This window comes from Rana temporaria, chromosome 3 (genome assembly GCF_905171775.1).
Source record: "Rana temporaria chromosome 3, aRanTem1.1, whole genome shotgun sequence".
NCBI lineage: Eukaryota > Metazoa > Chordata > Amphibia > Anura > Ranidae > Rana > Rana temporaria.
In genome coordinates this window covers 219,692,047-219,716,504 of record NC_053491.1, presented here as the reverse complement: position 1 = coordinate 219,716,504, position 24,458 = coordinate 219,692,047, and the positions used below count along the sequence as shown (strand labels likewise).

The following is a 24,458-nucleotide window of genomic DNA, read 5'->3' as shown; positions in this document are numbered from 1 at the left end:
TGTATTTTATGGGAAAAACACGCCAACTGTTTTGAAAATGAAATATTCCATTTCAGATATACTTTAACACTGAACATTTTCTTTCAACTTACACAAGAAAACTTAATTCTAAATTGGTTTTAGGTTAGGTACGTGGCCTGCCACAATGGCATATGTTTATGCATGTTACTATTCTCAATGTAAAATATTAATTGAGACTTATTAATCATTTTGTTTTAATTGATTAGTTTTGATACTAGTAAACAATTTGTTGTTGTGTTCAGCTTGTGCCTGTGTCAATGGAAAATGCAGTGAAGGGATAACTGGCGATGGCAGCTGTGCGTGCAATGTTGGCTGGAGAGGAGTTAAATGTGACACAGGTAAGTTTAGAGTTCCTTAGCTGCATACTCAGCAGGACCAATGGAAATGTTTCAATGTGTTCAATGTGCACTGTGATCTAAATGTGGAATTAGATTAACTTTTATTCAAAATCCAGGCTGTTTAGGTATCTGTGATATGTCTGTGGATGTCCTTGCAATCCAATTCTAACCAGCATATATTATATTACAACCTCTAGAGAATTATAAAAAAAATGTTTATACAAAATATTTATGAAAAAAAAATATTTAGGTATTAATGTAGAATTATTGGCAACACTTTTTTCATTTTGGATAGAGCAAGGGAGGGTTAGAACCACTGTCAAATTTGTTTTTGCCAATAGGGGAGATTTCTCTTCACTTCCTGTCCCTTGGCCAAACAGGAAGTGAAACGAAATCCCTGCAAACTAAGAGAATTTATAGGGGACGTCCAGGCCACTAGAACTAGTGTCCATATTTCCCCTCTATTACTTTTCTGGGGACAACTCAAAATTGGGGATTTTCTGATTCTCTTTTACATTTACTTTTCAATAATAAACAGGACATATAGAGAGGGGGAATCTCCCTAACGAGGATGCAGACAGCAATAAAAACTGACAAGGGTTCTAATCCCTCTCCACTCTATCCAAATCGAAAAAAAAAACGTTTTAAAGTTACACTTTAAACAGTGGCGGCTGGTGCTCGATAATTCGAGTGGGGGGGGGCTCCAAACCACATTGCTCTGCGCCCTGAGTCCACTGTTTTTTTAAGCCTATTATAGCTTCTGGCACTAATCACATGCTTAAACCCCCCCCCCCAATTGGAATCCATGCTTTCGGTGTCCTGCTTGTAGCTTAGGGGGCAAGATGCATGGATAAGCGGGTGGTTCCCATGGCCCCCTAATGAATGGGTCACCACTGACTTTAAATATATTATCAAAGTAATAAAATATTCTGGTGTTTTTTTTTTCCAAAAGAGATTAGCACATCTGATTTAGCACCTAAAAGCGGAACTACACTGCATCTGGACACCACAAAAGAAAAACTCTATTCAATTAATTTTTAGTATTCATAGCAGCTCACTCATCCATGTCCCCATGCTTTATTCCACTGAGAATTAATTTTAAAAAACACCCCCTAGCCATGGCTGTGGCCATCTTGTGTAAGGGCAGATGATTCATGTAGCATTCACTTCTAGGAATCCATCTACCCTTAGCTCAGGCATGCAAGCAGTAGGATCTGCTTGGAATTCTCATTTAAATAACAGCACGTCACAGCTGTGGTGCTGTATTCATACTTACCAATATTTCAGTTAGCTATTCGCATCAATGAAAAAGAATTGCATTGATTGCGTATATACCTATCCACATCTATCTAATCCATGTACTGTTTGCAATAGGTGTTATGGTGCTAACCTTGTCCCTTAATACACAGGGCTCTAAAGACTGGTACTACTCGACACAGCATTCAGCCTTATCCAGCGGCAACCTGCCATAGACTTTGACAGGCTGCCTGCAGCGGGGCTGGATGCTGTACCTATCTCTCCAGGGCACTGTAAAGTGCTAGGAAGGACATGCTGTAGCTGGATGGCACCATCTTTTTCATATATGTGATATATTTTATGAAAATATTTAAAGCTTTTTTTCTTTTCCTTTTAGCAATCACAGAGGATAAATGCAATAAAGCCTGCCACACCAGTGCAAAGTATGTTGTTTTTTTCTTATATAAACCCTATCAGTAAATTATATAGATCTGCATATATCTAAAAGATCATCGTTAGCAAAGTGTATAAAGTAACATCTGCCAGCATTTTCTCTAGAAGTTCTTCAAAGCTTTTTCTGAACCGCTTAGCTATGGTGGAAAGTATGCAATTAATCTAAAAATAGAGATTTATTACATAAATCTCAGGAGTTTAAGACCCATCACAATTGCCTCCTTCCAAGTATCAGTTCCAGTTTTCAGAAACATTTTATGTAGCACCTACTTTTATTTAATTAATATTGGCCTTCTAGGTGCAGTGGCGTCACTAGGGTTCGTGTCACCTGGTGTGGTAAAACATGGTGTCACCCCCAGCGCCACCACCCCCCTCCCATCCGGTAAAACATGGTGTCACCTCCAGCACAACCCCCCTCCCATCCGGTAAAACATGGTGTGACTCCCAGCGCCACCACCCCCCTCCCATCCAGTAAAACATGGTGTCACCCCCATTGCTACCACCCCTCTCCCATGCGATAAAACATGGTGTCACCCCCAGCACCAAACACACACACCCGTGCTAAAACATGGTGTCATTGTAAATGTACTGCTCTCTCTCTAATTTACTCTCCCTATTCTTCATTAAGGAGACAGATTTTTATGCCAGTTTATGTGGTACCCTTCCATTTGGACTACACATATTATGAAGATACTTTTTTTTTTTTTTTTTTAAGTTGCAGTCTCTAATACTGTATACCAATTTAATAACTACATTACATTCCAAGCACTATTTAAAAAAAAGCCAATTTTGAGATATGATAGTACTGTAGCTACTTTTAGCTGATTTTGAGTGAATTATATGAAGCATTTTGTTTCTCCTTAACTCTTTAATTGGAAGTGTTATTTAACTTTGATGATTTAGCCTTTTATAATGTTATAAGGTTATGATGACAACTAGCATGGTCTGTTAAGTCACTTCAATGTTCTTTTCTTCCGTCAGCTGTCTTGAGAAAGCAGGTGGAACTGCTTACTGCCAGTGTGCCTCTGGATTTCAAGGAAATGGCACCATGTGTACAGGTAAGTTTAAATCCTCCATTTAAAAAAAGTTTATTGTTCATCTTGGAAAATGCTACTAAAAATTACATATTTAAAGTTGAACCCTAGGAAAAGTGCTTTCTATGTTTCGAATGTTTGGGGAAGGTTACGAACCTTAGATTTGTATTACCTGAATGGAAGGCATAATGAGCCATGTTATAAGCGCTACTCCATAGAAGCCATTGGGGGGAATTCAGTGAAGGTGCCGCACCACAATTCTGCCATTAATTATTCTTGTTAATGTGTTGCACCCAATTCAAAAACTATTTGCAACAGTTTTGGTTCTGACTGCGAATATTTTGCCAAATTCAGGTAGTTCGCCATTTCTACATTGTGGTGCAACACTTGCACAAAATTCTAAATAATATACCGAATGTTTGTATCTGGTGGAGCTAATTAAGACAAACTTTTCTTTTAGAGTACAGAGACAGATTTTGCAAAAGTGTCCTGCATGTGTTCTAAAAGTGGCACAGCATGTGCTAAATTCATGTACAAGTTCTAGACAGGTACATGAATTTGGCACGCACTGTGCCACATTTAGAAATCATGCAAGACACTTTTGCAAAATCTCACTGTGCCAGTCTTTATGAATTCCAGGGATTGTTTCTGCACACTGTACTCTTAATGATCAACAAGCCTGAAAAAAACTGTATACAGTTTGGAATACAGGACTATAATATTAGTCTGGTCTGTAAGTGTGTTGCGCTCATTATGTACCTGTGATAGATAACCTACACTAACAAACCTATCACAAACATAATTACCGTATTTATCGGTGTATAACACACATAGGCGTATAAACACGCACCCTAAATTTGAGGCCCCGTACACACGTCCGAGAAACTCGACGGGGAAAACACATCGTTTTGCTCGTCGAGTTCCTTGTGAAGCCGCCGAGGATCTCGGCAAGCCAAGTTTCCTCATTGACTAACGAGGAAATAGAGAACATGTTCTCTATTTGGCCCGACGAGATCCTAGTCGGTTTCCTCAGCCAAAAGTGTACATACGACCGGGTTTCTAGGCAGAATACGGCTCCGATCGAGTTTCTGGCTGAATTCTGCCGAGAAACTCGGTCGTGTGTACGGGGCCTAAGAGGGAAGTTTCAGGAAAAAAAAATCCACAGCCCCTACGTATAACATGCAGGCACAGTTTACCCTCTATTTTCAGGTAAAAAAGTGAGTGTTATACGCCAATAAATACAGTAACTAAAAGATACACTCACCGGCCACTTTATTAGGTACATCTTGCTAGTACCGGGTTGGGCCTTCCTTTGCCTTCATAACTGCCTCAATGCTTTGTGGCACAGATTCAGCAAGGTGTTGGAAACATTCCTCAGAGATTTTGGTCCATATTGACATGATAGCATCATGCAGTTGCTGCACATTTGTCGGCTGCACATCCATGATGCGAATCTCCACCACATCCCAAAGGTCTTCTATTGGATTGAGATCTGGTGACTGTGGAGGCCATTGGAGTACAGTGATCTCATTGTCATGTTCAAGAAACCAGTGGTGAGATGATTTGAGCTTTATGACATGGTGCATTATCCTGCTGGAAGTAGCCATCAGAAGATGGGTACACTGTAGTCATAAAGGGATGGACATGGTCAGTAACAATACTCAGGTAGGCCATTGCATTTAAATGATGCTCAATTGGTACAAAAAGGGGCCCAAAGACTGCCAAGAAAATATCCCCCACACCATTACACTACCACCACCAGTCTGAATTGTTGATACAAGGCACAATGGATCCATGCTTTCATGTTGTTTATGCCAAATTCTGACTCTACCATCTGCATTTCACAGTGGAAATCGAGACTCATCAGGCTAGGCAATCAATTTCCAATCTTATATTGTCCAATTTTGGTGAGCCTGTGTGAATTGTAGCCTTGGTTTCCTGTTCTTAGCTGACAGGAGTGGCACCCGGTGTGGTCTTCTGCTGCTGTAACCCACCTGCTTCAAGGTTCGATGTGTTGTGCATTCAGAGAAGGTTTACTACATACCTTGGTTGTAATGAGTGGCTATTTAAGTTACTGTTGTCTTTCTATCATCTCAAAACAGTCTGCCCATTCTCCTCTGACCTCTAACAACAACAAGGCATTTCTGTCCTCACAACTGCTGCTCACTGGATATTTTTTCTTTTTTTGGACCATTCGTTGTATACCCTAGAGATGGTTGTGCGTGAAAATCCCAGTAGATCAGCAGTTTTTGAAATAATCACACCAGCCTGTCTAGCACCAACAACCATGCCATGTTGAAAGTCACGTAAATCCACTTTCTTCCCCATTCTGATGCTCAATTTAAACTTCAGCAAGTAGTCTTCACCACATGTAGATGCCTAAATGCATTGAGCTGCTGCCATGTGATTGGCTGATTAGCAATTTGTGTTACCAAGGAATTCAACAGTTGTACCTAATAAGGTGGCCGGTGAGTGCATAATCCGATTTGTGATATTACAGCTCAACACAAGTAATCTTTTGCCTTTTCTCATATGATAACTGCAGCATTCAGCAACAGCATAACAAAAATAAGATTGTGTTTTATTTTAGTTATTGATGCCTGTGCAACTAGCAATGGCGGGTGTTCAGCATTTGCAGAATGCAGAAAGACAACACCAGGAGACAGGAACTGTGTCTGTAAACAGGGCTATACCGGAGATGGCATTGTGTGTCTTGGTATGTATGTAGAGAAATGTGAGCATTTATCTTATACTATTGTGAATTAAATACATAACCATAACCAGAAAAGTTGGAATTCTCATTTAAATAACAGTAAGGGCCTCTTTTCAGTCTTCTTTGCTATATTTTATTGCTTATATATACACATAAAAGCAATTGTAGGAGTTGTAACAATCTATTGTGCAATCCATTTTTGGACAAGCTCTGCAACTGATGTCCTATTATTATTTTAGTACAAACAAATCTTCTACAATGAGAGGAAGCATGCTGTCTGCTTTTTATTTCAATTTACTTATTTTTTTACTGCAAGAATCAACAGAAAAATAAGCTTCAAGGGGCAGATCCACAAAGGAAGTACGCCGGCGTATCTACTGATACGCTGGCGTACTTTCAAATTTCCCGCGTCGTATCTTTGTTTTGATTCCTCAAAACAAGATACGACGGCATCTGGGTTAGAGCCGACAGGCGTACGTCTTCGTGCGCCTTCGGATCGTAGATGCAATTCTTCGGCGTCCGCTGGGTGGCGTTCCCGTCGTAATCCGCGTCGAGTATGCAAATGAGCTATTTCAGACGATCCACGAACGTACGAGCGGCCGTCGCATTCTTTTACGTCGTTTCCGTTCGGCTTTTTTCGGCGTATAGTTAAAGCTGCTATTTGGTGGCGTACGCAATGTTAAGTATGGCCGTCGTTCCCGCGTCGAATTTGAAAATATTTTTTTTTGTTTGCGTAAGTCGTCCATGAATGGGGCTGGACGTAATTTACGTCCACGTCAAAGTAATGACGTCCTTGCGACGTCATTTAGCGCAATGCACGGCAGGAAATTTAGGGACGGCGCATGCTCAGTTCGTTCGCCGTGGGGACGCGCTTCATTTAAATGAAACACGCCCCCTACTCGCCGATTTGAATTACGCGCCGTTACGCCGCGAGAGATACACTACGCCGCCGTAACTTACGGCGCAAATTCTTTCTGGATTCAAAGCTTTAAAAAGTAAGTTACAGCGACGTAGCGTATCTCACATACGCTGCGCCCATGCAATTGTATGTGGATCTGCCCCCATGTGTCTTGGAACTCAATTGGGGCTTTTTGACTGCTTTCAATATTATCGCTCAAAATGACAGTAATGGTTAGGAAAAAACAATGAGAAGAAAAGATCAGTTTTGTAAATTTTGAGGCTTGGTACTGCCCCCTCCTGTAGTCTGCTGAATTATGCACTGGTCCACATGTGCCATTTTGGTAAATATGCCCTGGCTTTAGTTTTAAAGGACAGAGGTGACATGGTACATGGTTACCATTTCACTGGAGAAATCAGTAACCATATATCTTCTCTGTACAGTTAGAAACATCATTGCATTGTCAATATCAGTACAAAACAGTATTAAACCCCCCAAAATTAATGTATTTCAGTTTACCGATTTTTTGATTTGGTGGCTGCATTTGTTAATTTTTTTTTAGACGTTCTTTCCTTTACTTTCACCTGTTGATCTGGCCAGGAAGTTTGTTATTTTTCAGCTCCCTTTAACAGACCAAGCTGTCCATCGAAAGTGACAGTTAGAGCGCAGAGACAAACCATTTACCACTGACAGGTTACAATGGTCAACTTTTATGTATATTAAACTTTTATCTCAAAAGAAAAAAAACTGTTGCCGTAACTACTTAAAAAGTGTAATGCCCCGTACACACGGTCGGACTTTGACCGGCCAAAATCACATCGGAATTCCGATGGAATTCCATCGGAGTCAAAGAGAACATGTCCAATGGAAAAAGTCAGATGGGGCATACACACGGAATTCCGTCTGACTTTTTCCATGGGAAATTCCGATCGTGTGTACAAGGCATTAGCTTTCATTTGTTAGTAAAGTCCATCTAAATCTGCTAGTCCATCTACCACTACCTTCTCCCTAGACTGGCAATGCTGCTGTCCAAAGGTGCATCCATTGCTTCTCCAGTGGATGTGCATTCTGGGAACGTGCCCAGAAACATGCTTTTATGTGTGTGTTTTTGGAACATTCAAAATACATGCTACAAACGTGCACCGCCCAAAAAGGTGTGCAAACAAGTGGTTCCAAATGCCATTTACTTAGTTACCAAAGTGACACCAGAGGACACCTACACACAATCTCGTAGACGCGTTTCACACAATGCAAATGTGCTTAATCAGTAATGATTAAGCACATTTGCATTGTGTGAAACACATCTACAAGAGTGTGTGTTGGTGTCCCCTGGTGTCACTTTGGTAAATAAATTGATGGCATTTGGAACCACTTAATGTGCAGCCATTTCTTCCTTATCTTGACTACACCCACGGAGGCGGGCCGGGGCTAGCACTCAGCTGGAGGTTCCATCAGGCGCATTCAATTCACCTAGAGCAGCGAGTCCTCTTAATTTCTAAGGTGTGCAAGCTTCTGGTGTGTTTGTCAACTGAAAGGGCTGCCCTATGCACTTTGCACAAAAAACACCCAAAACAATTGCAGGCAGGAAAGCGCATTCCCACAACACCAATAGGTAGATTCAGGTACGAGTGCTTAAACTTGCGGCGGCGTAGCTTAGCCTGTTTAGGCTACGCCGCCGTAAATTAGCTAGGCTAGTAATGATTCTCAATATACTTGCCTGCTAATATACAGCGGCGTAGCCTAAAGCGGGCGGGCGTAAGGGCACCGAATTCAAATGACTTGGAGGGGGGTGTGTTTCATGGTAATGAGGCTTGACCTCACATTTTTGACGTTTTTTTTTTTTACTGCGCATGCGCCGGGCGACTTCATTTCCCAGTGTGCATTGAAGTTACGTACGCCGCACGGGCCTATTGATTTCGACGTGGACGTAAACAACGTAAATCCCGATTCGCAGACGACTTACGCAAATGACGTAAAAAAATTTAATCTCGCGGCGGGAACGGTGGCCATACTTTAACATTGTTATTCCACCTAATCTGTGGAATAACATTAGGCCTGCTAATGCGCTACGGAAACGGCGTAAATCGACTGCGGCGGCCGGGCGTACGGTCGTGAATCGGCGTATAAACTAATTTACATATTCTACGCCGGCCGCAATGGAAGCGCCACCTAGCGCCATCCAAAATATTGCAACCTAAGAAAGGACGGCGCAAGCCGTCCTATCTTAGATATGTTTAAGCGTATCTCTGTTTGAGCATACGCTTAAACATAGGTCGGCGTAGATTCTAAGTTAGGTCGACTTATCTACTGATAAGTCGGCCTAACTCTACCTGAATCTACCTACTAGTGTGAATGGGGCATAAAGGTTGCTCTTTGGGCTGATAATACAAGGCAAATTAGAACATTGATAGGCTAATGAGGTTAAAGCGGTGTTCCAGAATATTTTTTTTTTGTAAGGTCAGCAACTACATTGTAGCTGCTGACTTTTAATAAGGGCACTTACCTTTCCAGCGTGGCCGCAATGTCGGCCCCCCGAGGTCGATCAGTCCATCGGATCAGATGCCGATGCCACCATTCCATCTAAGGCTTCACTGCCCATTTCCTACTGTGCATGCGCAAGTCGCGCTGCACTTTGTGAATGGCCCCGTCGTCTTTTGGGACACACACAGGTCCCAGAAGACAACCGAGGAGCTCGCCGAAGAGGAGGAAGTAACCATGGAATAGGAAGGGGCAGATTAGGAAGACTGCATAGCAACAGGGGTTTCTGGTAATTAAAAATATATTTTTTTCTATGTTTTTTTATTTATTTAAAATACATTTTTAATGTATAAATGTTTTTTAGGGTGGACCTCCGCTTTGAGAGTCTTTACCTTTTATACATATAGAGTACAGTGTGTGTATACTGTATATATGAAGCCAACACCAAACTCCAGACTTCCTTAGTCCAAGGAAAATTGTTGTGTATTTTCAGTGAGATTATATTTTGAGTCATTAGAGCAGTGTTTACCTTAAATTGATTTTTATATGACTTTCATATTTTTACAAGTTTGCTTTGCTATATTATGTTATTGTATTAAATATAGAGAGTGCATTGTTTTCAGTGAGTTGGAGAACTCACAGACTTTCATTGTCAGAAGGTGGCAGCGATAAATGGCTATTACTGGAAGAAGGGAGGTGTACTGGATGTTGTGATTTACAACCTGGCTTTACCACAGTATATGCTGTGTGACAGATAAGATGAGGGTGCCCAATGGGGAAATCGAGTGTGCGGGAACAGGCTGGAAGTTTTGGTTCATACATTAGAGAGCTATTTATAAGCTGGATAGCTCATTTTTGATACCCGCAAAGTTTGCTTTAACATAAAGTTCTATGTAACCTAAACTTCAATATGTAATTGAATTTAATTTAACAATACAGTAATGTATTACATTTTCTGAATGATAGGGTAATAACGCTACAATGCAGTGTGTAACTGTGTATAAAATTATAGTGCTTCTCATTTACTCCAAATAATACTTGTATAAAATAAAACTATTACAATTTAAAAAAAATGTGTGAATAAATAACTTAGAAATAGTTAAAACCATACAGTATCCTTCCATGCTATGGACATACTAGTATACATTTACAATGATTATATAAGTATGGTGCAAAAACAATCAATTTAACTCTAAATGAAAAAAAAAATCAATAGAATGTATAAACAAAAGAAAACCACAGCAGCCGTACCATAATACCCCCACAATGTAATAACAGCAAGTGCTTATAAGGGATTTGGGATTTTGACTGTCTTTACTCGAAGTTATATAATATACCGTAAATAGTGATTATCATATAAATAGTAAAAAATCATATAATATCATTCATTAAAACAGACTAGTTGTAAGTCCCTCCAGCGTGTCAAGGTCCATTAAAATATCATACATCTGTTGCAAGTGAACAGACTTCTAGTTATAGTGTAATAAAGTGCTGATGATTCCACAATAAAGTGCTGATAATTCCACAACTTCCGATATATACCCCAGCGGCAAAACTCACACACTATTTCCCCCCCCCCTTATAAGTAAGAAGGACAAACATTGCTGTGTTTTAATGCCCAGTAAGCAGAAATGTTCAGTTCTTTAATTCCTCTGGAGTAAACAGTCTCCTTTTAGCACCCCCAATATCATGGGTCTCTGTTCCATTGCACAATGATAATAGTTATATTTATTGCAGGTATTTAGATTGTTTCGGGTATCGGGTATCAGGGTAGCGTTGTAATGTTATATGCAATACTTTGTATACACAATATACGATATTTAATGATATTGATACAGCAGCTATTATAGTTGGTAAAGTTGGGTAGAATTCAGAATCCACTTGTTATTTGTATAAGGCCTCGTACACACGACCGAGTTTCTCGGCAAAAACCAGCAAGAAACTTGCTGTTTTTTTTTTTGCAGAGGAAACCGGTCGTGTGTACACTTTTCGAGAAGGAAACTGTCGAGGATCTCGTCGAGCCAAAAAGAGAGCATGTCTTCTTTTTCCTTGACGGGAATGGAGAAATTTGGCTCGCCGAGATCCTCGACAGCCTAACAAGGAACTCGACAAGCAAAACGATGTGTTTCGCCCGTCGAGTTTCTCGGTCGTGTGTACGAGGCCTCATAGTACAATATAAGTAAAAATGAACCCTCTTTTTTGTAAAACCTAAAAAAGAAGGGTAAGGGTGTTAATGTGAAGAAATTTAGTGGGTGTCGCCACTCCCAGCAGACAACCATTTTCTTCTTAAAGTGTTCAAGTCAAAGAAGTCAAAAGCTTGCAAAGTTAAGATTTTATTTTATGCCTATTTATTTAACGAACCTTGAGGAGCAAATTAAGTTACACTTTCAAAAAATATAATCAAGAATACTAACCTATTTTAGTATTAATTATCTCATTCCTTTAGGTCTTGGAAGGTTTAAGGGGGCTTTCAATTTTAACATACTTCTCACGTACAGTAGTTAACTAAGTACAAGCATACCCCACTTTTCAGCACACAATGGGGTTTGTTTACTAAAGCTGGAAAGTGCAAAATCAGGATCACTTCTGCATAGAAACCAATGAGCTTCTAACCCCAGCTTGTTCAATTAAGCCTGGTAATTAAACCTGGAAGCTCATTGGTTTATATGCAGAAGTGAGCCGGATTTTGCACTTTCCAACTTTAGTAAATAAACCACATTGTGTACTTAAAAGTGGGGTACTTAGTAGTTAATAAGCAATCAAAATAATTCTATGAGTCAGATGTTAACCAGGCCAGAAATAAGGTTTGTTTTTAATCAATGTACCCACAATAGCCAATATTTATTTCTTTAAATTAGTCTTGCGGGATAATTGCTTTTATCTTATGTCTTCCTAGAGATTGATCCATGTGTGCTAAATAATGGTGGATGTGATCAAAATGCTGAATGTACCAAAACTGGTCCAAATCAGGTAAACACATTACTTTCAAATATTGTAAACCAAAACAAGTTTTACTTGTATTAAGGGCACCACTATCAGTTACCAAATGGTAAAACAAAACAAGAATGCTACTTTTATAGAATGTAGAATTAAGATACATATATAATCTCTTACATCTAAAAGCGCTGTTTTCTGATACCCTTTTGTTAATTTTATATTAAGTGCTCTCCATACTGGTCATATTCTGTATATGTTCTCAATGTAAAGCCCAGTTCCAACTGAATAGTTTTTTGTTAGTCTTAAACCTGGTACAGACAATCGGATTTTCTGCGGACAAAGGGTAGGACTTTTGTCCGATGTGAGTTGGCAATGAACTTGTCTTGCATACAAACGGCAAAGAATTGTCGGGCAACAAACACAAAACTATGTGGTTTTTCGGGTCTTTAGCACCACCCTTTGGACAACTTCTGCTAATGCTGTGTTATGGTTAGCATTGCTTCTGAGCATGCATGTTTGTACTTTGGATTTTCTTCCAATGGACTTCTGTACACACGATCGGATAATCCGAAAACACACATTTGTTGTCAGAAAATTTAAAAGCATGCTATCCAACATTTGTTGGCGGAAAATTTGACAACAATTTGTCCAATGGAGCATACAAACGTTTGGATTTTCCAACAACAGCTTGCCATCGTACAATTCCCATTGGAAAATCCGATCGTGTGTACGGGTCTTTAGATAGAGAGGGGAAAGCTTCATTGGGATTTCATTGCTCTCTGTGGCAATTCTTTCTTATTTCCACTCCTGCTGACACCCTGGGGCTGATTTACTAAAATTACGGAGTGTAAAATCTGGTGCAGCTCTGAATAGAAACCAATCAGCATCCAGGTTTTTTTTTGTCAAAGCTTAAACCAGATTTTTTTTCTCTTTTAGTCTGTCTGTAATTGCTTGCAAGGATATAATGGAGATGGTCAAAAATGCAAGCCTATAAATCCATGTTTAACTGTGAGTATGTTTTATATAATTATTATTAATGGTATTTTATATAGCACCAGCAAGTTACATATTGTACATTCATATCAGTCCCCGCCCTCAAAGCTGACAATCTAAGGTCCTTACTTCACATGCATACATACCCTACAAGGTCGATTTTAACAAGAGTTAATTAATCTACCACCATGTCAGAAGAAGCCGGAGTGCCTAAAGCCCACATAAATACAGGCCCTGGGTATCCTAGCTGGCATTCGAACCAAAGACCCTAGGGCTCCAAAGCAGAAGTGCTAACCACTAAGGCACTGTGCTGTCCCACATATTTTTTGCAATTTACATTCTAAATACTTATTTTTTGTGGAAAAGCTATGACACTTATTTTTAAATATAATGGTTAAAAAATAGTAATATAGTCCATAGAAATAGAGATTTGATTTTGGTTTTTGCTCTCCAGAAACCCAAGAACAGTCTGATTAGCATCAACAACTACTATTTGAGCGATGCCGAATGACCAGTCTCGGCTCTTAAAACACATCACTACTTATGTTTGTGTATACTGATTATAGTAATGTTTCATGACCTGCTAATTTTTCATAATTTCAGTACATACAGTCAAATGTTTTGCATTCTCTATACATTTCATACTAAATCTTTTTATTTTTTGTTTTTAAAGAAAAATGGTGGTTGTAGTGAGTATGCTACATGTAACCATACTGGTCCAGCAGAAAGAACTTGCACATGCAAATCTAGTTACATTGGAGATGGAATTATCTGCAAGGGCAACATCTATGAGGTATGTAATCTTCAACACTAGCGTATCAATTTTATAAAAAATCTTTTGAAAGCTGACAAAGGAATACAGGGGGGTAACTATGTGGCACCTGGGCTGCTGTTAGAAATCACAGGGCCCCGTACAACCTACCTGTCAGCCCCCCGAAAATAACAAATCGCTAAAGTGCCATGGTCGCAATGGCATGCTTTGCAGCCATGGCAGAAATTATAGCCTCGCTACTGCCGTCTCCTGAAACCTGTTGTTTTTTTGTTTTTTTTACTTTTTTCAATTGCTGAATGGCAATTTCAAATTGCGAGACCGCATTGCAACTGTGAGCCCAATATTTGGCTTCAAGGTGCAGAGCGGCCCCATTGAACTCAATGAGAAGGTTGACAGGTGGTGCCGACTATCGAACTCTGCAGCCTGTGTTAAAAATGCTGCAGCTGGGAAGTAAAGCATCTCAGCCATGGCATGAATACCACCCTGTTGGACTATATTACAGCCAGCTTCTGAAGGGGCATGACCAAAAAAGGTCTGCTGACCATCTCCTGATCAGCACTCTCAGCCAATGGCTGAGAGAACTAACTTTGTTCTCTAGTACAGCGGCTCTTAACTGAGGTGTCAGTTGTTTTTGTTCAGCCTGCTGGGTTGAACGAAAAAAAAAACTAGCAGTGCATTAGGCATTAGGTCGCATTCACATTTGATGTTTTCTGGATGTGTGACAAAGTGCATATGTAACGGGCGTTTTGCAGTGCATTTTGAAAATATACTAGAATTGCTACCTCATCCCTTTAAAAATCCCTTTAAAACTGAACAAATATTAATTACACAGGTTCTGGGGCTGATTAAGGTGGCAATTAAATCAACTTAGTGCCTTACCTGCCTACCTACCTACCTTACCGGGGGCCTCCGTGAACCTGATTGGTTACTAGGTGGGCCCAGTAACCAATCATTTTGGCAGGCGGGACATAGATGTGCTGGGAGTTCTGCCACTGGTGCGACCTTTACCCCATGTTAAATGCGGTCCTGGGTGTTACCCCTCGCACCCCCCTAGCGATGCCACTGTTTAGAAGAAAAAGATGTCTGGGCTTTGATGCAAATTATAAGCTCTCCCATCCCTTCCATCACCACAGCAAGTAAATGCTCAACATTGTAGTTCACAATAAGGCTAGGTTCACACCTATGCGAATTGGATGCAGATTTCACCAAATCCAATTCGCATAGCAGGAGATTGTGACCAGCTCTCTGTTGAGCTGGTTCACACATCTCCGCAGGAGCTCCAGTGCGAAATGCACAGGAGTCCTGTGCGTCTTTTGGTCTGTTTCAGGTCCAAATTCAAAATAGGACCTGAAACGGTGAATGGAGATGCACTGTGAGCCGCTGCATTCTATGTAATTACATATTGTTAGTGTTCCTGTTATGACTGCGTAGAATGTAAATAGATTAATTAATCTATATTTTTCTTTTAGGAACTGCGGAAAAACACCAACACATCCAATTTTTTCTATTTACTGCAGGTATTGAATTGAACATTAGCTAAGTATTCATTAAGGTGTGACTTTTCGTTATGGTGTGGTGAGGGGTTTGAACCCGTCTTATTTTTTTTATTTTTTTTAGCTGCCTGAGATTTACACTCTTTATTTGTCCTAGAAACCATTGTTGCTGGGACAATTCTAAATCTTGCATTGTGACCACAACAGCAATAGAGGAAAAATCTTCCAATGGGAACTGTTGTTCTAGTTCTAGTGATAACTGTTTAAGAGGGAATGTCCCTCACTTTGAAGAAACTCCTTCTAAATTCCTGTTGTCTTCACAGAATGGAAAATGATGGGAGATCTCCACATTTGGACAGAGAGGGCAACAAAAACTGGCAGGGGGTTTAACCACTCCGTACTCTGTCCAAATTAATAATACGTTTTGGCTTTAGATATACTTTAAAATACGATATTAAGATCTTACTCTGCATAGTTTTTCCTGTGATCAAAAAGAAAGAGTTCACATTAGTCACAGACATGAAGATTAGAAGATGTTTTATGTACACAGAACAATGCTCAGTATTATTGTCCACAGTTACAAGATGCTTGCAATACAGGTTTTAATGGCAAGGTTACTTAACATGGTGATTTTTGTAAGTATGAGTAGGTTGGTGTGATGTTACATTAGAGCAGAAGAAGTTCCTTCTAATCTTTTTCTAATGCAATGATTATGGTTATTTCATCCTTCTATGCTAAACTTTCTCCTATCATTTAGACCCCTTTCACATTGACAGCACCCGCCGTTAGCACTAAAGAGCCACTCATCTAGGCTTTAGCGGCTCTTTTGCGGTGCTTTTAGGCCACTAACGGGGCTGTTTTAACCCCAAAGAAAGTTTAAAAACTCCTGTTTTGCGGCGCTTTCAAATCGCTTTTAAGGCAATGGGCAGGGCATTTTGGGAGCACTATATACATCGCTCCCAACCCACCCAAAAATGCTGCTTGCAGGACTTTTGGTAACGTCCCGCAAGCGGACCGCCTGAGTGTGAAAAGTCACAAAGCAGTATTTGGGAGGCGGTTTTCAGATGCTTAGCAGAGGATATTTCTAGCGCTAAAACGCTTGAAAACCACCCCAGTGTGAAAGGAATCTGATGTTGAACCAGTTGTGTTGTGCTAAAACATAAAACATATCGTAAAAGTAAAAAAATAAAGTTCCAATTTATATTGAAAAGCCTTCACTGTGAAGAAAATTGCAATCAAAGGGGAAAGGGGAGATTTACTAAAATCGGAGCACTCAGAATCTGGTGCAGCTGTTCATTGTAGCCAATCAGTTTCTAACTTCAGCTTATTCAGTTAAAGCGGGAGTTCACCCATAAAAAAAATGTTTACCCTTAGATTGATGCTCATTTTGTCTAGGGGAATCGGCTAGTTGTTTTAAAATTGAAGCTGTACTTACCGTTGTAGAGAGCGATCTTCTCCGCCGCTTCTGGGTATGGTCTTCGGGAGTGGGCGTTCCTATTTTGATTGACAGTCTTCCGACAGGCTTCCGATGGTCGCATCCATCGCGTCACCAGTAGCCGAAAGAAGCCGAACGTCGGTGCGTGACGTTCGGCTACTTTCGGAAAATCGTGACGCGATGGATGCGACCGTCAGAAGCCTGTCGGAAGACTGTCAATCAAAATAGGAACGCCCAGTCCCGCAGCCCATACCCGGAAGCGGCGGAGAAGATCGCTCTCTACAACGGTAAGTACAGCTTCGATTTTAAAACAACTAGCCGATTCCCCTAGACAAAATGAGCAGGAATCTAAGGTTAAAAAATTTTAGTTCCGGGTGAACCTCGACTTTAAGCTTTGACAATAAAACCTGGAAGCTGGCTGGATTTTGCACCATATTTTGCACACTCCAGTTTTAGTAGATAAAATGATGTTCCATCATAAAGGCCTTGAACTGTGTTCAAGTAGATTCACCTCCTCCAAATGGCCACAGACACAGGCTTACCAATTCTTCATGACCCTTTTATTATAGAGAAGTCATAAACCACATACAGTATGGTGTAAAACATATGGTGCCCCTGCAAGACACGTTTCTCACACTCTTCACCAAGTTCAAATATTGGCCAGAGAAGGTAAAGCTCCTATAGATCCCACTATAACTCCTACATCAACATATACGCTTAAAGAGAAGTACATTTTCAGACGCTCCACATAGTGTAAAATCCCATAAACTGTGTTTATTCAAGCTTAAATCCCACTTACAGACATGGAAATTGTGTTATGCAGTATAAAAAAAAAAACATTCCGGCTGCCACATAGAGACACTTTCGGTCACTTCCTGTAACGTGGTGATGTCAGCATGTAGCTGTTACCTGCGTGTTTCATCATATGTGATGTCTTCTGTCACACAAGACACTTTGACATCTTGACTATGATAAACATCTCATAGTGTGGTTGCTACTTTACAACATTGTATAAGATTTATACACACAAGCACAGTTTTTGATGTACCGCATTTGCACATGTTAATTATTATATTTCCTCACAAGCTGTTTTTGCTTGTCACGCAGTATAAATTATCTTCCCCCATCATAAACACATAGGCTGTTGACTTTGCATGGGGATTTTCCCTTAGCGAATAAGGTGAAGCTTTGCTGATATCCATCATCCAATCATGCGCAAGCAAAAATCGTTTTTTTATTCTTTGTAAACTATGGGGGAAAAAACCCTTGTAAGATAAAATTTCCTTGCAGAGTAAATATATTTACCTTTAGTAAATCAACCCCAATATGTCTTGTAAATCAAACTCGGAGGACTGTCTTGCCATGTAAGAAAGCAGAAAAAAATCTATTTCAGGGATATATGCATTTGTATGATTTTTTTTTATATCTGTACATTGAAACATGTTGTCATTTATCGTCTAGGCAAATGTTCTTAACGAGCTTTCAACAACTGGCCCTTTCACTGTGTTTGTTCCCACCAATGATGCTTTGAAGAATGATCCACGGGTAAAATTTTATAAAATTTTCAGCATATAAAAAATATATCTGCATATTTATGATGGTATGATGCTATAAATTTGGTATTTTGTTTACTGTACAGACTAACGAGTGGACTAGTAAAGGGATGATGGAGCAAGTTCTTTTGTATCACATTTTGTCTTGTGCCCAGCTCACCAAGGAAGACCTCTCAACAATGACATCATTTACTTCCCTGCAGGGTGAAAAAGTAACAGTAGCATCTTCCCAGGTAATGGTGTGCTGGTCTCCATGTGTGACTTAGGACTGAATTATGCACCTTCATATGTCAGCTTGTAGTTCTGATTAGGAGCATGCTTTGAGTGATAACAATATTCCTGCTATGAAACCCTAGCAGCAAACATTATTCCCAGGGCTGTATTTACCATAATGGCAATTATAGGACCAGTGATGCCTAAAAATTTTCAAATTGTGAAAACTGTTTCCATATTTTGTTTTCTTTCTTTGGCTAGCTTCGCCCATTTGTGGCGAAATTTGTGAAGCGAACTGTAGGGGTAAGTGGGGTACAGAAGGCTCATTGTAGTTCAAGAAACGAATTGGTGGTCTGTGTAGTTGAAAAGTTACTCTGCATATAAACCAACAGTGTCTCCTTCCAGTAGCATTTTCCAAAATAATTTTTTGTTTAAATAATTACACGACACAAGTGACAGAGCTTGAACCAAAGGGCATTATCACTCAGGTATGCCTAGGGCAGCATTAGGCCCTTGTTGTCAGGAAGTCCTGGAGAAGATTATTTCTGGATCACCAGGTGAAATAGTAAACAATAAGGGCACAATTAAGAAAAGAGCATGGCAAGGGAGCATGTATATATCAGAGTTAACATTTTGGGTTTACATACACTTAATACACTTAATAAAACAGGACATTTTAAACCCCCCCCCCCCCCCCCCGAACGATTTAACTTGACAGATAGTAACCCACGTTTAAAAACATCTGTTTTTCTGCATTTACATGCCACGTTTAGAGGCTTTTTTTTTTTAAATAGTCATAAATGTATCTAAATTAAAAACGCCTGTAGACGAAACGCGGCTAAATGCGAGTTACTGCATTTAAAAGCTGTTACAGGCATTTGGCATTTCAAATGCCTCTGAACATCTGTCCTGAATGCATTTTTGCGCTTTCCAAAAAATGCTTCTAAACTCAACTGCCTAGCCACAACTATAAACGACCCTGTGTACATGTACTGATAAGATAACAAAGAAGGGTTCAGGGGCAGCTTAAAAAAAATACCCAACTGCTCCTAAACATCCGTTTACCAGCAGCAGTGTACATGAAGCCTTAAAGTCATTGTAAAGACTCGATTAAAAAAAAAAAAAAAAACATGTTATACTTAACTCCTCTGTGTGGGTTTTGCACAGAGCAGCCCAAGTCCTCCTCTTCTTGGATCCCTTTTTGCTGTTCCTGGCCCCTCCCTCCTATCTAGTACCCACACAGATAGCAGCTTCCTATGTGGGCACTGGAGCCGAGTCACAGCTCCTTGTGTCCATTCAGACACAGAGTCCTTAATGGTCCCGCCCCCTCCGTCCATGATTGGCTGACTGACTTTGATTGACAGCCAATGGCGCCACTGCTGTGTCTTAGCCAATTAGGAGGAGTGTCTCGGACGGCTTAGACATTCGTGGACATCGCTGGAGAGAGATGGGGCTCAGGTAAGTAATTAAGGGGTTCTGGGGCGGCTGCTACTCCTTTAAGTCTTTGTGCTATGTAATTTAAAGACACTGTATCATTTTAAATGAGGAGCTTTTACTTTTCCTGCAATTTTAAAGGTATGTTTTAATATTTTGCAAGATTGGTCCTCTTTAGAACACATGTATACTTTTTTTATTTATTTAATGATTAATGTTTGTGTTCAAGTAATGGGTATGGTTCTTCTGCTCAGAAGATCGTTGTTCTTTTCTGTTTCAGAATACTTTAGTCCTGAATGGAGATGCCAAATTAGCATCAGGGGAAGAAATGATTGTCCTAAATAATGGCGTGGTGCACTTAATTGATAAAGTTCTTGCTCCTAAGAAAATGCAACAGAGACCTACCACATCATATGTAAGCACTAACATTTTATTGCTGTAGACATAGGTTGCAGTGAATGAACTGATGCCCCAAGTATCTAAATAAGGCGGATTCATGGGCAGAACTTAGCTTATCCACTGTGAATTTCAACACAGTCATTCAATCAGCACACAAACCAGTTTTTGTAACTTGAAAAATACTGTAGGTGAAAACCAAAAAGTGTGGACCTCATTCTCAAAAATACTAGCTCTGTACCCATCTAAGGCAGACTGTTTTAATGTTTCGTGAACCTTAATATTAATTCAACCAGTTAATTTGCTAAACCTGGAGTGTCCAAAATCTGATGCAGCTCTGCATGGTGGCCAATCAGCTTCTGACTTCAGTTAGTTCAATTAAGGTTTGACAAAAAAAATGGAAGCTGATTGGTAAAGAATACATATGTGAAGCCATGTGTCAAAGAAGAAATACAACTCAAAAAACAAATCTCATGCTACAATTCATTATGAAAAATGTTTCACAGAACTTTTTTTGGAAACCTAGTCTAGGATTGTATGTGGAAGTATAAAACTTGCCATGCTATGATTTCTATATAGCATTTGGAAGACTTCCATCTGACTGGTTTATCATTTAATAATACAATGCACTAGAGTGGGAAATGGTAAAAGGAAAACCCCAGGTCAGTTGTTATCTATGTCCCATTTGGACAATTTCCTGTTCTATATTGACAACAGGAAGTAAACAGTAATCCTTTCTTATGGCCCGTACACACACGAAGATTCTCGTCAAGCATGACAAGAACCTCGTCGAGGAAAACAATGTTTCTTTTATGACAAGATTCTCGGTCACGTGTACAAGGCCTAACAGGTTTTCTTCTGCGACTGCCCTGTATTCATGTATTTTCTTCTAAGATTGCCCTTCATTCATCTTTTTATCCACTCTGACCAGCTTCCCTGTCCCTGCTGAAGAAAAGCAGCCACACAACATGATTCTGCCACCACCATGTTTCACGGTGGAGATGGTGTGTTCAGGGTGATGTGTGGTGTTAGTTTTCCGCCACACATAGAGTTTTGCCTTTAGACCAAAAAGTTAAATTTTGGTTTTATCTGACCAGAGCACCTTCTTTCACATGTTTTCTGTGTCCCCCACATGGCTTCTCACAAACTGCAAACCAGATTTCTTATGGCTTTCTTTCAACAATGGCTTTCTTCTTTCCACTTTTCCATAAAGGCCAGATTTGTGGAGTGCATGACTAATAGTTGTCCTATAGACAGATTCTCCTACCTGAGCTGTGGATCTCTGTAGCTCCTTCAGAGTTACCATGAGCCTCTTGGCTGCTTCTCTGATTAATGCTCTCCTTGCCCGGCCTGTCAGTTTAGGTGGACGGCCATGTCTTGGTAGGTTTGCAGTCATGCCATACTCTTTCCATTTTTTGGATGATGGATTGAACAGTGCTCTATGAGATGTTCAAAGCTTGGGATATTTTTATATGACCTAACCCTGTTTTAAACTTCTCCACAACTTTATCCCTGACCTGTCTGGTGTGTTCCTTGGCCTTCATGAATGCTGTTTGTTCACTAAGGTCTTCTAAAAAACCTCTAAGGCCCCATACACACGTCCGAGGAACTCGACGGGCAAAACTCATCGTTTTGCTCGTCGAGTTCTGTGTGAAGCCGCCGAGGATCTCGGCGAGCCAACTTTCCTCATTGAACAACGAGGAAATAGAGAACATAATCTCTATTTGGCTCGACGAGGAACTCGTCGGCTTCCTCGGCCGAAAGTGTACACACGCCGGGTTTCTCGGCAGAATTCAGCTCCGATCGAGTTTCTGGCTGAATTCTGCCGAGAAACTTGGTCGTGTGTACGGGGCCTGAGGGTGTCACATAATAGCTGTATTTATACTGAAATTACAATAGCACACAGGTAGACTCTATTTACTAATTAGGTTCTGACGACAATTGATTCCACTAGATTACAGTTAGGGGTATCAGAGTAAAGGGGGCAGAATACAAATGCACGCCACACTTTTCAAATATTTATTTGTAAAGAAAATTGAAAACCATTTCTAATTTTCCTTCCACTTCACAATTATCTGCTACTTTGTGTTGGTCTATCACATAAAACTCCAATAAAATACATTTATGTTTTAGGTTGTAACATGAAAAAATGTGGAACATTTCAAGGGGTATAAATAATTTTTCAAGGCACTGTGTATTGTAGATGTTCACTTATACAATTTTATTTATCATTTTGATCTTCTTTTCAGGATATCCTCAAAAATGTTGCAGAATCTAATGGCTACAATACAATCTTTAAATTACTACAGGTACAATATTTACTACTTTTCTGTTATACACGTTCAGATTATATTTAAGAGCATATCAATGGAAATGTGAGAATTTGTGTTGGATCTCATTATCTCTGTGTAAGATTAACAATTTTTTTCAGATAGGTCATCTGTTGAACAAAATGTGTATAAAAATAAATACTGCGCAGGTCTAAACAATCTAATATAGTGAGAAACCACTTGAATTGGTTCAAAAACAGTGAAAAAAAATATTAAATAAAAATAAAATGAATAAAAATAAAATAAAAATAAAAAATAATAAAAATAAAAAATGTGAAACAAAAAAGCTGCTGCTGCTCAAAATGTCAGATAAACATAAATTGCAAGTAATAATAATAAAAGCTGCGCTGCAATGTGATGTGAGAAATCGATATAACAATCAGATTATAAAGAATATATTGCACACAAAACACTAGTGCAATGTGAAATGATCAAGTGAGGGTGCAAAGTCCATATGAATGGATGTATCTCAGGGAAAATCAGGATGACAGAAAGTTCTCCGAGTATGTGAAAAGGTATCCAAACTTATCCAGTGAATCTGTATAGCAGATAGAAAAGTCCTCCACCGTTAAATCCTAACTGCTTACCACAACGATAAGTAAATCAAGCATGTAACCGTGACTGCCAATTCCAAGATTCCAGGGGAAATTTTTTCACTTTATCTTTGTTTCAGATATCAGACTATTCACTTTCCAGAGTATGACCCAAAAGAGAAAAGGCTGACATAGCGTGATACCGTAATAAAATTCGTTTATTAGTAAAAGTGTTGCACTTACAGTTATGCAGTAAAAACAGTGCGTGTGTAGTAATAGCCGGCCGGCTTAACTGTCCGCTCGTCCTTCCGGGTAGACTGCGCAGTACAATTCGTAGTGACGTCAGCACGCCGCTCCTCCCTACGCCGTTTCGTCACAACAATGACTTCTTCCAGGGGCACAAGCGGCGTGCTGACTCGCCACTCTTTTAAAAGCAATAACAACATCCGGGACCGCCCAGCTCTGAACCTTGGAGATCGCGGGCGCAAACCGCCATGTTTGAATTGGGATCCCTGCCACCAATGAATAGTAATGCAGGCAAAAAAACTCAAAAGCGGGGATGTATGTATAGAATAAAACGTACAATCTAAATCAATAATTCATACGCTTTAGACAATATAATTTAAAACGAACGATTAAAAATGATAAACAGGTTTAGTGAATGTGAGAAATTATGTAATGAAAACTATCTCACATATCACAATATCCTGAAAAAAGAAAAAATATATTTGTAAGCACTGGTTGCAAGTGCCAATAGGTTTTGTAACCATAGAAAAAATATAATAAAAGTTAAAATTAATTAAAACACTTCTATCTAGATTTGTGCTATGATTAATTGTCAACAAGAGTAAGTTGGTTAGACTGCCCTCCTGTGGCCACAACAAAAAAAGGGACCCAAATCACAACTAGAGGATAAGTAATGCAAATATAAAACATGACATCTGCGACAGATGTCAAACTCCAATTTAGCAACCACTCATATGAGCCAAAAGTGGCTCGGGATATATCTATATCGTTGATGGATATTAATATTAGTAAAAAAATTTATATTAAATTAACCAAAAAGCAAAAAAAAAGGCCAAAAAGAAAAATTGAATTGAATATAGAAAAAAGAAAAAAGCCCAGATAAACCAAAAGTCAGAGCTGGTGTACAAGAAGGATACATTTTTGGTAGCAAGAACATAAAATTAACTATTAT

The 24,458-nt window shown here is 39.6% G+C and overlaps 1 protein-coding gene across 1 annotated transcript in view; it reads left to right on the top strand.

The window, feature by feature from the left end:
- STAB2 (stabilin 2) overlaps window positions 1-24,458 on the top strand; it is a 218,364-nt gene that overhangs the window by 131,284 nt on the left and 62,622 nt on the right. The window contains exons 39-50 of the mRNA XM_040344273.1: window positions 264-359; window positions 1,993-2,038; window positions 3,030-3,106; window positions 5,673-5,798; window positions 12,068-12,141; window positions 13,045-13,116; window positions 13,775-13,894; window positions 15,343-15,390; window positions 18,263-18,346; window positions 18,441-18,587; window positions 20,282-20,416; window positions 22,647-22,706. Coding sequence (XP_040200207.1) covers window positions 264-359; window positions 1,993-2,038; window positions 3,030-3,106; window positions 5,673-5,798; window positions 12,068-12,141; window positions 13,045-13,116; window positions 13,775-13,894; window positions 15,343-15,390; window positions 18,263-18,346; window positions 18,441-18,587; window positions 20,282-20,416; window positions 22,647-22,706 — 1,085 coding nt within the window. The remainder of the gene's footprint in view (window positions 1-263; window positions 360-1,992; window positions 2,039-3,029; window positions 3,107-5,672; window positions 5,799-12,067; window positions 12,142-13,044; window positions 13,117-13,774; window positions 13,895-15,342; window positions 15,391-18,262; window positions 18,347-18,440; window positions 18,588-20,281; window positions 20,417-22,646; window positions 22,707-24,458) is intronic.